A 14,783-nucleotide genomic window follows, 5' to 3' on the forward strand; every position below is an offset into this window, starting at 1 on the left:
AGAGGCGTTCAGAACAGAAATTGCGGAAACCTGGAGTTTTGTTCAGATTGAACTCCTCATCTTAAGCAACAAAGTGCAGATATACGAACTATGTAAGTAAGAGATTTATTTATCATACAGTGTATAGACAGCTTCACTGATTATAAAAGGGAGTTATGAGTGCTTAAAAACTAGCTAGACTGAATGTGCTCATTCAGAGTGCGTTCTTTCACTGCGTGATTCAGTGTAATAAAATGCATTTTCCCAAAATTCAGGATATGGGGGCAGTAAATGTATATTTATAACATTTCATATAGTTAATCAATATAACACAAAGAGTGCATTTTTTTTTTTTTTTGGCAAAAATCACAAATATGATATCAATTTTATACAGTTTATACAGTAACATACTGATACAGTTTATACAGTACAACAGTTTAATAAACTAGAAGTTAATATTAAGAAACTTATGTTTTAGACACCATATTTTCTATTTTTGCTGTATTTCAACAAAAAAATCATTCCAAACACAGCCACTGCACTGTTTTGAGTCTCTAAACAACATGACGGTGTTTCGTTCCTGAATGAATCAACCGTTTAAATGAATCAGTTCCTGAATAAATCAACTGTTTAAATGAATCAAATTAAGTTGGAATTTTCTCTTCCAACTTAAAAATCGTCTGACATTGTTGTTTTACCTTGTTTTGTAAAGATTGTTGTTTTCCAACGTGACTACATAATGTGTGAAGTCATGGACGCAGAGCTAGTGCTAGAGGAGCATTTTTGGATAAAAAGTATATAAATCTTTATTATTATTATTATTTTATTTATTTATTTATTTATTTGAAAATGACATTGTTTTGCTAGATAAGACCTTCATTCCTTGGCTGGGATCGTGTAGAGCCCTTTAAAACCTATTGGCTCCCATTGAAGTCCACTATATAGAAAATAAATCTTGGAATGTTTTCCTCAAAAACCTTAATTTCTTTTCTACTGAAGAAAGAATGGCATGAACACCTTCACAGCGGTGAGTTAAATTATCAGGAAATTTTTATTCTGGAAGTGAACTAATGTTGTTCAGTGTTCAGTTGTCTGGTATTTGATGTGCAATGCACACTGTTTTGTAGCTTGGTTTGCAGTTTGAATTACCTTCTTCTTCTTTTTTTAATAAACTGTGTTCTTTTATTTACTTTTGGAACCTTTTTCATCATCTTTGGACCCACAAAAATATTCCAGAGGAGCAATTATCTGTACATTTTTGTTCTGGAAGTGAAATACTCCGCTAATTGTGAAAGAGGAAGCCCGTTCCAAACCAGGTATACTTGTCCCAAACCTGCCTGCCCAAGATCCTCCAGTGGTCCACATGGAGCACATCTTAGAGCCCAGCCCACTACCACCCTGCAACACATATTACAATATAGAGCCCACAGCAGTCGGGGAGCTTACACCCACTGAGGAGCATAAGGCCCAATGCAGGTCTGACAAGGTGTGTGAACCAGCAATATCCACAGCAGTGGGAGTCCTTGTGGAGCTGGACAATAAAGAATGGCTAACAGACTGGAAAACAGAAGAACTGCTTCCCACCCTGTCCACCCACGAACCCTCTTTACCGTGGGTCCTCTTCTTGTTCTCGTCCTCTTTGTGTTTGTACATACTTACATAAGTATGTTGTCAGCATTTTTCTTCAACCCCCTAATTTTTGATGTCAAATTTGATGTCCATTCTCAGCTTCTGTGTAACGTCACACCGACAGAGGCCGCTCCCACGATAGTTTGATTGACACCGGTGTCTTACCTTAGACCCGCCCTGAATGAGCTGTAACAGTCTGATAGCCATTGTTTCGATGCTGGAGCAGGGATGTAGACAAGAATGGCTCCTAAGCGATTGGGGTGTTTTGTTGTTAGATGTAATAATGAATATAGTAGTCGTCATTTACTCCCGACATCTGAGCCGCTGAAGACGCAGTGGATTACGTTTGTCTGTGAAGGGAGTGCACCTCCCGATCTACATATATCCATATGTTCATGCGAATCATTCATGATCCAGCTTTACTTACAGCAACTGTACAAAGTACAGTTAGAAAGTTTAGTGGCTAAATGCGGCTAAAGTGAACAGAGCATGGCTCGTCACCCCACAGACGAGAGGGGGGCAGGGTGAGCAGAGCTCATTTGCATTTAAGGGAACACGCAACAGAATGGGATGATTTCTGCAGAGCTGATTTTGACATGGTAAAAAGGGTGTTTTTTTACACTACCACTGAGAAATTTTAATCAAAGTATGTTATAGACTTTTCATTAAGACCCTAAAGAATCATATCAACTTGTGGAAAATGGACATCCAACGACCCCTTTAATAATCATAAAATATCATCGCAATATATATCATCAGCAAAAACAGTTGAATTTGGTTTCTCAGCCCTTGAACTTCACAAGTTTGTGTTAAAACCTGATGATAATGTTCTCCAGAATCGTCTTGAACATATTGAGCTTGATCAAAGAGTCACATGATCAGTGTCGCAAATGTACTTATTTGATTAGTGACCTTGAAATTAATTCCTAATTAATAATTTTTAATCAAGTCTTTTAAAACTTTGTTTATTTCCAGGTGTAAATTAGATTATGAATCCCATATTTCCAATGTCAACTCTGACTTTTGGACCCCACTGTATTCCCTGATTTTTACTCCTTAGCAAAGTATTTATATTGGACTTGGAAACCTGCCTGAATTAAGATGTGTTTTGATTACATGTGAAAAAACTGAAATTAAAAAAAAAAAAAAAAAAGTAATAATTTTAATCGCATGAATTTACATATACCATTAAAGAATCTGTCTGCTAAGATTTAAATATCAACTGGCATAAACAAAAATAAACTGTTACATGATATACTGTTGCATCTTCAATGAGACTTTAGGAACAGTCTCAAACCTTTATTGAGTTTCAGTTTATTGGCAGTTTTCACTAGGATAGTGCTCGTGCTCTGGGTTGTAACCTGCTTGTGCAAAGCATTCGGCTGCTTTTCTGTCACATTCACAGATGAACATCTCACAGGGGCGATTCGCGTCAGCTGCAAGAAACAAAAAATCAAAAGTCCAAATATGTGCCACAAACCAGATGCAGTTTAGATTTTACAGATAGACTCTTTACTACAGTCTGTCCTGCTGAGTGTAGCATCTTACCATGGCAGGTGACTTTCATTGCCTGTTTGTCACATGAGAATGAGTAGATTTCAGTGTAGGGGTTGTCTAAGATACCCCAGCAGTCTTCAAGTTGCCACGAGTCAGAATAACATTGATCATGCACCTCACAGCACCTAGATGGATAGAGAATGCAGTGGACATGATTGGAAAGTTTGTCGCCTTCACTTTTTGATCAATAATTATTGTATTTTAGGATATTTGTGTTACTTGGCTGCTGTGAAAAAAAAAATGTAGCCGATTTCTTTATGGAGACATGGTACAGTGATGCATCATTAATAGAAATGAGCCGCTTAATTAATATTCACACTACTATTGTGCCAAAATCTCATTAATAAGGTAATGATTAAATTTGCTTGACTGTAACGCGTTATTAAATATTCATAATAAAAACGGATTGGAAGATATATCTTGAATTTGAATTTAAGAAGCAAATAGTTTTTTCTTAATCTGAGCTCAATCCTCAAAACATTTTAGATAGTTAATTATGCTTTAAACAATTTACCAATGAAGTAAAAAACAACAACAACAACAACAACAAAAAACATTTGTGTTGCCTGGCTGCTGTAAAAAAATGTGGCCAAACTCTCTAATTAATAATCATGAGTCACTCAGTTAATATTAAAAGAGAAGTTCCCTTCCAGAACAAAATTTACAAATAATTTACTCACAACCTTGTCATCCAAGATGTTCATTTCTTTCTTTTTCTTTCTTTCTTTCTTTCTTTCTTTCTTTTTCTGTCTTTCTTTTTCTTTCTTTCTTTCTTTCTTTCTTTCTTCAGTCGTAAAAAAAAATTGTTTTTTGAGGAGAAAATGTCAGGATTTCTCTCCATATAGTGGACTTCAGTGGTCCCCCAAAGTTTGGACTTCCAAAAGGCAGCTTCAGAGGGCTCTAAACGATCCCAGCTGAGGAAGAAGGGTCTTATCTAGCAAAACTATCTGTTTTTTTTTTTTTTTTTTTTTAATTTACAATTTATATACTTTTTAATCTCAAATGCTCATCTTGTCTAGCTCTGCATGAACTGTGTGTATTCCAGTTCAAGACAGTTAGGGTAGGTCGAAAAACCTTCATCTCATTTTCTCCTCCAACTTCAAAATTGTTCTACATTGCTGCAAAAGTACCGATCCAGTGTTTACAAAGTGAACGTGCAAAGAAGCTCAAATGCCCTTTACAAAAAAGGGTAAAACAGCGATATAGGGTGATTTTGAAGTTGGAGGAGAAAATGAGACGGGAGTTTTTTCGTCATACCCTAACTGTCATAAAAACCGGAATACACAGAGTTCACGCAGAGCTAGACAAGACAAGCATTTGAGGTTAAAATGTATATCAATTGTCAGTTTTTTAAAAAAATAACTGATAGTTTTGCTACATAAGACCCTCTTTCCTCGGCTGGGATCGTTTAAAGCCCTATAAAGCTGCATTTAAACTGCATTTTGGAAGTTCGAACTCGCAGACACCATAGAAGTCCACTATATGGAGAGAAATCCTGAAATATCTTCCTCAAAAAACATTATGTCTTTACGACTAAAGAAAGAAAGACATGAACATCTTGGATGACAAGGGGGTGAGTAAACTATCTGTAAGATTTTGTTCCGGAAGTGAACTTCTCCTTTAATGAGCCAAGCTGTTAAGGTTAAGATTAATTCAGTGTGCCTGTAACCGGTTTAAATCTTACCTGTCCAGTTCATCCACCGGGGTGCCCGAGCCTCCCTTTCCACAGTAGCATCCGTAGTCTGCGTAATCCAGTAAAGGCCAGCTGTCAGGGATGGTACAGAGGATCATAGCCCTGAACTGCCACAGCGAGCGGTAGTCTGGACTCGCCAGCACTGTTAAACAGTGATAGTTTATCAGTACTTCAAACTGATTAGCAGTCTAATGATGCAATAATATCTAAATCTTATATAAACAACAGACTGTATTTCTTCTTTCTTATCAACTGTTCTATACGTGCCAAACTGTCAGAGTACAAAATGTAAATACAAAATATAAAATTTGAATAGGCATCCATGTTTTTACAGATCACAGTCTACCTTGGTAGTCATGCCACTTTATTTTATTTTATTTTATTTTTACATGACTTTACACAGTTTAGGGACAAGATGAGGTTTTAAAAATAAGTCCAATTTAATATGTAATATTATATTATTATATTAAATATTATATTTAAGACAACTTTAAAAATGTAATATGTAAATATTATATTAAAGTGCAAAACAACAACAACAACACCATTAAGTTACAGACATACTCTCTGCAGTTCTCAAAGCTAATTTCATTCAGCAATCCTTTTAGCATGCAGAGTTTTCTGACTTTAGGTCTAGTTTAAAAAAATACTAACCCCAAAAATGAAAACACCCTTATGTTGTTAGAAACCTATATGACTTTCTTACTTCTACAGAACACAGAAAGGAACCCATTGCATTCAAAATGACCAAAATTAGTGCTCTTTAGTGATTAATCATGATCACATCCACAATAAGTTTTTGTTTACATAATATGTGTGTGTACTATGTATATTTATTATGTATATATAAACACACACATACACATATATATTTAAGAAAAATGTTTATATATTAAAAATATGTATATGTAAAGTCAATTATATGAATATAAATAAATGCATGTAAATATTTTCGAAATATGTACTGTATGTACGAGTATTTACATATATATAATAAATATACACAGTATATGTAAACAAAAACTTTTATTTTGGATGCGATTAATCGTGATTAATTATGATTAATCGTTTGACAGCACTACTCAAAATATCGTCTTCTGTGTTGCACAGGAGACATTTTTGGAACATCATTGGGGATAAATGATGACAAATTTTTTTTGGATTGAGTATCCCTTTAATTTACATTCACATACAATATTTGATCTAATAAATGAACAACAAAACCAGAAGGTATTTATTAGCTCAGTTATTGGACTAACAAATAAATGCTGTTTCACAAATTATATTCGGTATCACTATATGTTAAATATTTGGTTTGCATACATAATAAAATATAATAACTAATGTAAAAAAATAAAGAGGGAAATAGCAGAACCTATCTTAAGTGTACTCACAGGTGGGCAGACTCAAACTCAGGATCACGACAGACAGGAAGGTGTTCATGGTGAAGACTAGGTGAACAGGTGTTAGTGGCTAATTACCTATAACTTATAGGTCTATAACCTTGATGGGCGGGGCACATTGATAAGCTAACTGTGAATTACAGGCATATGTTAATGCATACGCGCACACACAAAAGCACCCACAGTTGCTGAGATTGTTACGTGTGCAGGTTAAGTGGATTTATGTACACTTATCTACATTTATGTGTGTGTCTGCGTGTTGATCTTTGGGAACATCAGCATGTGTTTGCAGTTTGCACAGCTGGTAGAAGAATACAGTTTTCTCGAAAAGCATGGGAACTTCATACGGCTTGGAAAAAGTTGCAAAATGCTTGAGTACATGCAAAACAGCTGTATGCACACAAAGGATTCTTAACAAAGCATTCATAACACAGTTATGTTCAGTGCATGCACATTTCACTTATTGCAGGGTATTTAGTTGTTGTATAGGAGTGTGAGAGTGACTGTGAATGCAGTGAGAGCGGTGAGAAAGCTGCTGATCTCTCTGGAAGCTGAGCTGCAAACATTCGAGGACAGATGATTATTGGAGGTGTTGTAAGGGGATTGAGCAAAACACTCCGCTGCAGACTTGTCACACTGGCAGACTAACATATCGCACGCATCATTACTGTCTGAAAGAGAAAAGGAGAGGTTGTGTAAAGGAGTGTGCAATTGTAGTGTACTTCTATTTTTAAACATTAATTTACACTGTTTAGGGACAAGATGTAGTTTTCAAAAAAAGTTAAATTTAATATGGGAATATTATATTAAAAATTAAGTCATACTTAAGTGGCTCAAAAAGCATATAATTAGTCAACTAACTGAATTTAATGTTCAAATACATGCAATATTTAATACATTTTCATTTCATTTCAATTAACAATTAGGTGTCTGAAAATGGAAACCGGTTACTATGGAAGGTCATTTCTGCCACCAAATAAAAAAATTAAAAAGGTAATTGCGACTTTTTATAATGGTATACGCAAATTCATGCAATTTAAAATTCTTACAATTTTTAAAAAAAATTTTTAATTACAACTTTTTTTTTTCTCGATTGCAAATTTACATCTTTTAATTCTGACTTTTTTACTGTGAGATATAAACTCGCAATTGTGAGTTATAAAGCCAGAATTGCATGATAAACTCACAATAGAAACAAAAACTTGTTTCTATTTCAAATCCAATTCAGACTTTTTTTTCATTATTGCGAGTTTATATCTTGCAATTGTGATGAAACACAAAATTGCAAGTAAAGTCAGTGATGTGAGACGTAAAATCGCAATGCTGCGAAAATATTAGTCTTGTTTCCCCCTCAGAATCGTGAGTTTATATCTTAAACTTGCAATTCTGAGAAAGAAAAAAAAAGTCAGAACTGCGGGTTTATTTCTTGCAATTCTGACTTAATTTCTTAAAATTGCGAGTCTGGAAATTCTGACTTTAGAATTCGCAACCGGAAATTTAAATCACACAATTCTGAGTTTATATCATGCAATTTTGAGAAAAAGACAGAATTACAAGTTTATATCATGCAATTCTATGAGCTTATATCTCACAATTCTGACTTTAGAACTCGTAATTGCAATTCTGAGGAAAAAAAGTCAGAACTGTGGGTTTATATCTCACAATTCTGACTTTATAACTCACAATTGTGAGTTTACATCATGCAATTCTGAGAAAAAAGACAGAATGCCAAACATATATCTTGTGAAATCTGATTTCATTTAACTCATTTATTTCATTTAACTCATATATATTTCATTTATAACTCACAATTGCGAGTTTATATTACACAAATCTGAGGAAAAAGTCACAGTTAGGAGATTATATCCCGCAATTCTGACTTTGAAACTCATAATTGCAAGTTTATTTCACGCAATTCTGAGGGAAAAAAAGTCCAAATGGCTGGTTTGTATCTCACAATTCTGACTTTATCACAAGTTCATATTTCGCAATTCTAACTTTGTAACCCGCAAAAATTGTGAGTTATAAAGCCAGAATTGCATGATAAACTCACAATTGAGAGAAACAAAAACTCGGAATTTAAAGTTGCAGTTCTGAGAAATAAAGTCAGAACTGCGAGATATCAACTCCAATTCAGACTTTTTTTTTCATAATTGCGAGTTCATATCTCGCAATTGTGATGAAACGCAAAGTTAAGTCAGAGAGGTGAGACGTAAAATCACAATGCTGAGAAAATATCAGTCTTGTTTCCCCCTCAGAATCGTGAGTTTATATCTTAAACTTGCAATTCGGAGAGAAAAAAAAAGTCAGAACTGCGGGTTTATTTCTTGCAATTCTGACTTAATTTCTCAAAATTGCGAGTCTCAAAATTAGAATTAGACTTTAGAATTCGCAACCGCAAACTTAAAGCACACAATTCTGAGTTTATATCATGCAGTTTTGAGAAAAAGACAGAATTACAAGTTTATATCATGCAATTTTATGAGCTTATATCTCACAATTCTGACTTTAGAACTCGTAATTGCGAGTTTATGTCACGCAATTCTAAGGAAGAAAAGTCAGAACTGTGGGTTTATATCTTTTTTTTTTATTCTTTTTGACTTTAAAACACAGAATTGCAAGTTATCTGTAACGGGACTCCAGTAAGGCATGTTAGATCCAGATGCGAGCTTTATTAAACACAGCGTAGTCAAGACAGGCAGGGTCGATGACCAAACAAACAGTAATCCGAAGGCAAGACAAAAGCATAATCCAAATAAACAGGCAGAAGGTCAAAGTCCAAGTGAGCAGTCCAAAGTAGCAAAATAAACAAGACTATGAAACTAGGCAAAAACTATGGCAATGAAACTAGACAAAACTATGGCAAAGAAACAAGGAAAAACTATGACCAAGAAACAAAACCGTGGAAACAACAAATCAAGGCAATGAAATCAGGAAAAATGCTTTGTAGAGTCTGCACAGGCAAAACAATACTTCGCCAGGCTTGTTTGGTATAGGCCTCCTTAAATGGCCACCAAACAGGAAGTAACCCAAGAAGCAGCAGAGGGAGCGGTAACAGACAGTCCATGAGCAAGGGCTCCCTCTGCTGGCGTGGCGTTACATTATCTCACAATTCCAACTTGCAATTGGGAGTTTATATCATGCAATTCTGAGAAAAAAGACAGAATGCTGAGTTTATATCTTGCAAATTCTGCAAGAAATTTCTCACAACTGCAAATTTATAGCACGAAATTCTGAGAAAAAAAAAAATCAGAACTACAAGCTTATATCTAGCATTTCTGACTTTTCTCAGAATTGTACGTTTATATCCTGAAATTATGAGAAAAAAGTGCACTCGCAATTGTCAGATAAAAGTCGCAATTACCTTTTTTTTTTAGATATATATATATATTTTTATTCAGTAGCGGAAACAGGGTTCCTTACTAGTCCAAAACTTTTTCTGCAGTTATATGTTACGCTAGTAGTAGTACTATCTTTACAAATGAGCCACTGAATCAGTGATTCAGTCAGGAATTTTGAGTCACTGCTTCATTCACTCAACTGATTCGTTCAGCAACATTGATTGATTCAGAAAAGATGGGGTTCATTTTCACTCACCCAGACATGTGATTGTTTTGGTATTCTTATCGCATTTGTAGTCATAAGAGTTTGTGTAGGGATTGTCAAACAGTAATGAGCAGTACGTCAGGACTCTGCCATAGCAGGCATCATGGGTAAAACAACACCTACCAATTAATAGAGAAAGAACATTAATACAAAATGATTCAGAATGATCACTGTGTGATAAACACTAACACATTCTGATTGAAAATAACAAAACACACTAACTGGTCGAGCTGGTCAACAGGCGTCCCTGTACCACCTAAACCACAGAAGCAGCCATAGTCAGCAAAATCCAACAGCGGGGAACTGTCCGGTAATGCACATTTAATCATTTCCCTGAACTGTAGCAAGCTTTTTACGCTGTACAGATGTGCTAGAGAAAAGATATTAATGTTTAAGTCAAGCGCTAAAAGCGGTTGAATCAGTTTGAGCAATAATACAAATCTACTGACAGGAACGAACTGCTACACTGTAAAAAAAAAAAAAAAAAAAAAAAAAAAAAAAAACAATTTGTTGAGTCAACTTAAAATAATTTGTAACCTGGCTGCCTTAAAATTTTAAGTTCAGTCAACTCAAAAAAGTTTATTCAACTTGAAATGTTAAATTATACTAAGTGACAACTTGAGTTGAATCAACTTAAAATTTTAAGGCAGCTGGGTTACTTACCCATCTGTTAAGTTTAGCAAACACAAATATCTAAGTGGTTACTTAGTACAACTTAACATTTCAAGTTGAATGAACTTGTTTTAGTTGACTGAACTTAAAATTTTAAAGCAGCAGGGTAACAAGTTATTTTAAGCTGACTCAACAAATTGTGTTTTTTTATTTTTTACAGTGTAACATTATTTACACTACCATTCAAAAGTTTGGGGTCTGTAAAATTTAATACTTTTAATGATACATTACACTGATAAAAGCTGATGGTAAAAAAAAGAACAAAACAAAATATTTGTATTTCGAGTTAATGCTGTTTGTCTGAACTTCCTATTCATCAAGGAATACTGAAAAAATGTATCAGTTTCCATAAAAATATTAAGCAGCACTAAAAAGGATAATAATAGTAAATGTTCTTGAGCACCAAATCAGTATATTAGAATGATTGTTGACGGATCATGTGACATTGAAAACTGGAGGAGTGATGCTAAAAATTCAGCTTTGTTGTCACAGAAATAAATTAGTTTTTAAAATGTATGAAAATAGAAACCAGTTGTTTAAAATTGTAATAATATTCCAGAATAATACTATTTTTACTGTATTTTTGCAGCCTTGTTGAGCATAAAAGACTTCTTAAAAAAAAAAAAAAAAGAAACAAAAACAAAATATTTCACAGACCCCAAACTTTTGAATGATGGTACATATACAGTATCTGGGCTCTCTGAAATTAAACACGGATGTTTGGATTATGTTATCATGTGTAAATTTAAATGAAATCATTTCACATTAAATTAGAAAAAGTTGTAATGTATCAGCATGTCATTGTTAAGTATGTCTGAGCTAATAACATGGTTAACAATACTTACATGTTGGTAGAGTCACAGTAAGCATCAAGAGTGTGCAATAGACATCCATACTGCTGTGAGAAGAAAATAACTTCATATTGTATATAACAGTGTAATTCCCAAACTCTCTTTTCACAAACTGTCTTGTGCTTATGAAACATTCTTCTAAACGTCACACCCCTTACGACGTTCTGCCTCTAACTACGGGCACAGTTCTTTTTGTCCCCTAAATGAATTGCTTGTACTGTAAAATTTTGTTCATTACTTGTCACCCTGTAAAAATGTCTTCTAAATAAATGAAGGCATGCTGGAGAACTGAGACTCGTTGGGTGTGACGGCTGATGGATTCACATGTCAACTAACACACCTTTCTCTTGATGTAGTAAAACACTATGACATAAAGAACAAGAGTCATGAGACAATCCTCATCAATACCCACGCTGTATGATGCAAAATACACATTAAGACCTCAGGAGCATGAATATAACAAATAAATACTTAACAAATAAATACTTAACACCACTGCTCCATTTACTTCGTATTTTATCTGTATATAAATAGTGTACATCTATGTGTTATGTAATCAGTAATGTAATCAGGGTTGTATAAATTCTAATTTATTTCCAGTCTCAGTTTATAAAGAAATTCCTCTAACTTGTTTAATTCCATTTATTATAAATTACTAAAATTATCATCACAGTAATGTAATGTTAAAATCAATGTGACAAAGCCAATATAAAGTCAATATAACAGTGACTGTTTCTGTAGTATCTTACCTCCAAAATCCAAATGCTTCCTCTTTTGAGCAAAAAAATAAATAAAGAAATAAAAAATGCTGTAGATTTCCAGTGTAGCAGTTTTTCTGTAGCAAGTTAAAGCTCTATGCCAATCATGGTGACTTGCACCAAATCACTGTCTCTTCTTTAAATGAAGTTCCAAACGTAGGTTCGGGAGGAGCTTAATCATTCAGGCCTGTCATTCATCATTACGAGCCTATATAAGCAGCACACATTGACAATTCTTCCGGCATCCCTCCACCTCCCCATCTCCTCCTCTTTTTCTGTTATTCTCCCTCTAGGTAGTTCAGTGGGGGGGTTTGAACTCTGAGCTAAAGCCAAGCCTCGGGTTCGAGTCTCCATTGAGGACAGCAAGCCAAGTTTGTTTACCATTAAACATCAGGACTGGATGGGCGGGCGAACTGGTGAATTTACAGCCTTGCTTTTGTAGTCAGGTTTTTTTTTCTTATTTGCACATGTGAGCAGCTTGTTACTAAAGTCAACCAGTCTCTCAACCAGTTTGGTGCATTACATACTTTGCATTCTTCATTAAACCTGTCACGTACTAAAAAAAAAAAAAAAAAAGACTGAACATCACATCTCAGAGTAAAAGAGATTAAGGCAAGCCACTGGCAACTGCAGAGTCCTTTTAATAACAGGCGGCATTTTCCTTTTTCTTCCCATACGCTTCACTTTTGATTTAAAAACTGACCCTAATGCATTTCTCAAGTCTAATGTCACTAGCACTAGTTAAGTTGAATGAGTTCACAATGTATGTATTTGCATTTAGAATCTTTTTTCCCCCCACTTTACAGTCATATTGGAATTTTTACTATAATAGTAGCAAACAGTCTGACTGAGATCAAATAGGAATCTTCCATGTCTTGTTGGATATTGTGTAATCAGAGTTTTGTATTGTGCAATGTTAACCATAACCGTCTTATGGGGAACAGTTATCTAAAAGGTCTATTTTTTTTGTTTTGTTGAACCTCTCAAATACTTTACTAGATGTTCTTTTCGATAAGATTTCAAACTAATTTTGATAAGCTTGTTTTCATGGCTCATGCTAGGGTGGTTTGTAGCAGATGAGAGATTTCCTGCAAACTATAAAAACATTGCCCATGAAAAAAACACAATTATTTAATTCAGCTTAGCAGGACTTTCAACATTGTTGCCTGGTAACATCATAACAAAAAACACACACAACTGTCTCAGGCAACCCTAATCATATTTTACCACTGACCGAAGCTGTTGCCATGATAACTGTGTAGGATTTCGGTAATATAGACTTGCTTACAGAAACCATCGTTATCTGCAAGAGAACCTTCAATTAGGCTACCTCTGAACAAAATGTGACAAAGAAAACCTTGCATTAGAAAAAAAAGAAAAAAAAAAAACATTATGCATCTTACTCATACAGACACATGCACAGTTCTCAAGTTCCGTCTGCTCCATTATTGTTAAGGATAACAATAATGGAGCAGACGGAACTTGAGAACCATGTTAATATGTAACTGCAAACATATTTTGTCCTTAATCTTTGCAAAAAATGTAATTTAAGTTTCATCAAATGTTTCAAAACCTGTGTACAAACCTGTATTGTTTAAATTATTTATTCAACTTATTTTTATAAAACATTTTGAACGAACAATAAAGAACAATATGTAAATTAAATTAGCATAATATAAATTCTCAACATAATTTAACAGTAGGCCTATCACGTTTCCATCTAGTTGTTTATATGCATGAATTCAAAATGTGCATAAAAACATCTGAAAACACTGCAAATTCAAAGGTGCAGATGGAAAAGCTAAGGTATGGCTAAAACCTAAATATGACTAAGGTAAATGCGATGTAGCAACAGCCCTGAGACTGATATTCCTGACAGATAGGCTCATGTCCAGAAACGCCCTCTCATGAACATGTGGCTGAATCAGACCTCTGTCTGTCTTTCTGACCCTCACTCTTGGCATATTCTTTGGTATAATACAACATCATCATTTATTAAAACATTTATTATAAATGTTTAAGACACAGAAAGTCCCCAAATGTTGCAGGACAAAAGAAACACTTGTACCCGTAGGGGGACAAAAGTAACAAGTGTTACATTCGTCCCGACAGGAACTCCTGACATTTAAATCCGATTTACTTCTATACTGAAAAACTCTGAAAAGCCAAACTTCACTATGTATTACAGCACTAAATAACATGTGGATTGATCATTACTGTGACACATGAAACGAGAAACACAACTACTAATTTGAAAAAAAATTACCGCTTCCATAATTTACTTATTGTATTCGAAAACTGCTTTCCGTACCTAACCACCGGAAACAATGATGAAATCACATGATATTTCTCAGTCAAGGGTTGCGTGCTGAATGTGCTGTCCTAGCTTGGAAAGCAAATATAAGAGAAAATAGCTTTGTTACTTTTGTCCCTTGTTACTTTCGCCCCCGCACTCCCCTACAACATCTTCAATACATCTTTATAGAAAAATCTTGAAAACTGTTTTTGCATTATCATGGGTCATGTTTTGTCCTAAGAAAAATTAACCATGGTAATATTAGGTCTATGGTAAACGTACAGTAACTTTTTTTTTTTTTTTTTTTTTTTTGGAGGATTACCATTTGTATAACCAGAG

The 14,783-nt window shown here is 34.4% G+C and overlaps 2 protein-coding genes across 4 annotated transcripts; both read right to left on the minus strand.

Moving 5' to 3' along the window:
• Positions 1 to 2,863: 2,863 nt before the first annotated feature.
• On the minus strand, positions 2,864 to 6,373 carry LOC127169287 (phospholipase A2, minor isoenzyme). The gene is made up of 4 exons (XM_051116532.1): positions 6,253 to 6,373; positions 4,850 to 5,000; positions 3,157 to 3,290; positions 2,864 to 3,044 (listed from the first exon to the last, which is right to left on the minus strand). Exons 1-4 carry the CDS (start codon positions 6,299 to 6,301, stop codon positions 2,923 to 2,925), a joined length of 456 nt encoding a protein of 151 aa, XP_050972489.1. The 5' UTR covers positions 6,302 to 6,373; the 3' UTR covers positions 2,864 to 2,922.
• Positions 6,374 to 6,735: 362 nt separating this feature from the next.
• LOC127169286 (phospholipase A2-like) lies at positions 6,736 to 12,383 on the minus strand. 3 transcript variants are annotated; one of them, XM_051116530.1, is made up of 5 exons: positions 12,140 to 12,383; positions 11,385 to 11,434; positions 10,090 to 10,237; positions 9,859 to 9,986; positions 6,736 to 6,932 (listed from the first exon to the last, which is right to left on the minus strand). In XM_051116530.1, exons 2-5 carry the CDS (start codon positions 11,431 to 11,433, stop codon positions 6,736 to 6,738), a joined length of 522 nt encoding a protein of 173 aa, XP_050972487.1. In that variant the 5' UTR covers position 11,434; positions 12,140 to 12,383. The 3 variants fall into 3 exon arrangements, with proteins under 3 accessions (XP_050972487.1, XP_050972488.1, XP_050972485.1); XM_051116531.1 differs by having other exon boundaries at positions 10,090 to 10,123; positions 11,385 to 11,437; XM_051116528.1 differs by having other exon boundaries at positions 11,385 to 11,437.
• Positions 12,384 to 14,783: the final 2,400 nt, after the last annotated feature.

This window comes from Labeo rohita, chromosome 8, assembly GCF_022985175.1.
Source record: "Labeo rohita strain BAU-BD-2019 chromosome 8, IGBB_LRoh.1.0, whole genome shotgun sequence".
NCBI classification, from domain to species: Eukaryota; Metazoa; Chordata; class Actinopteri; order Cypriniformes; family Cyprinidae; genus Labeo; species Labeo rohita.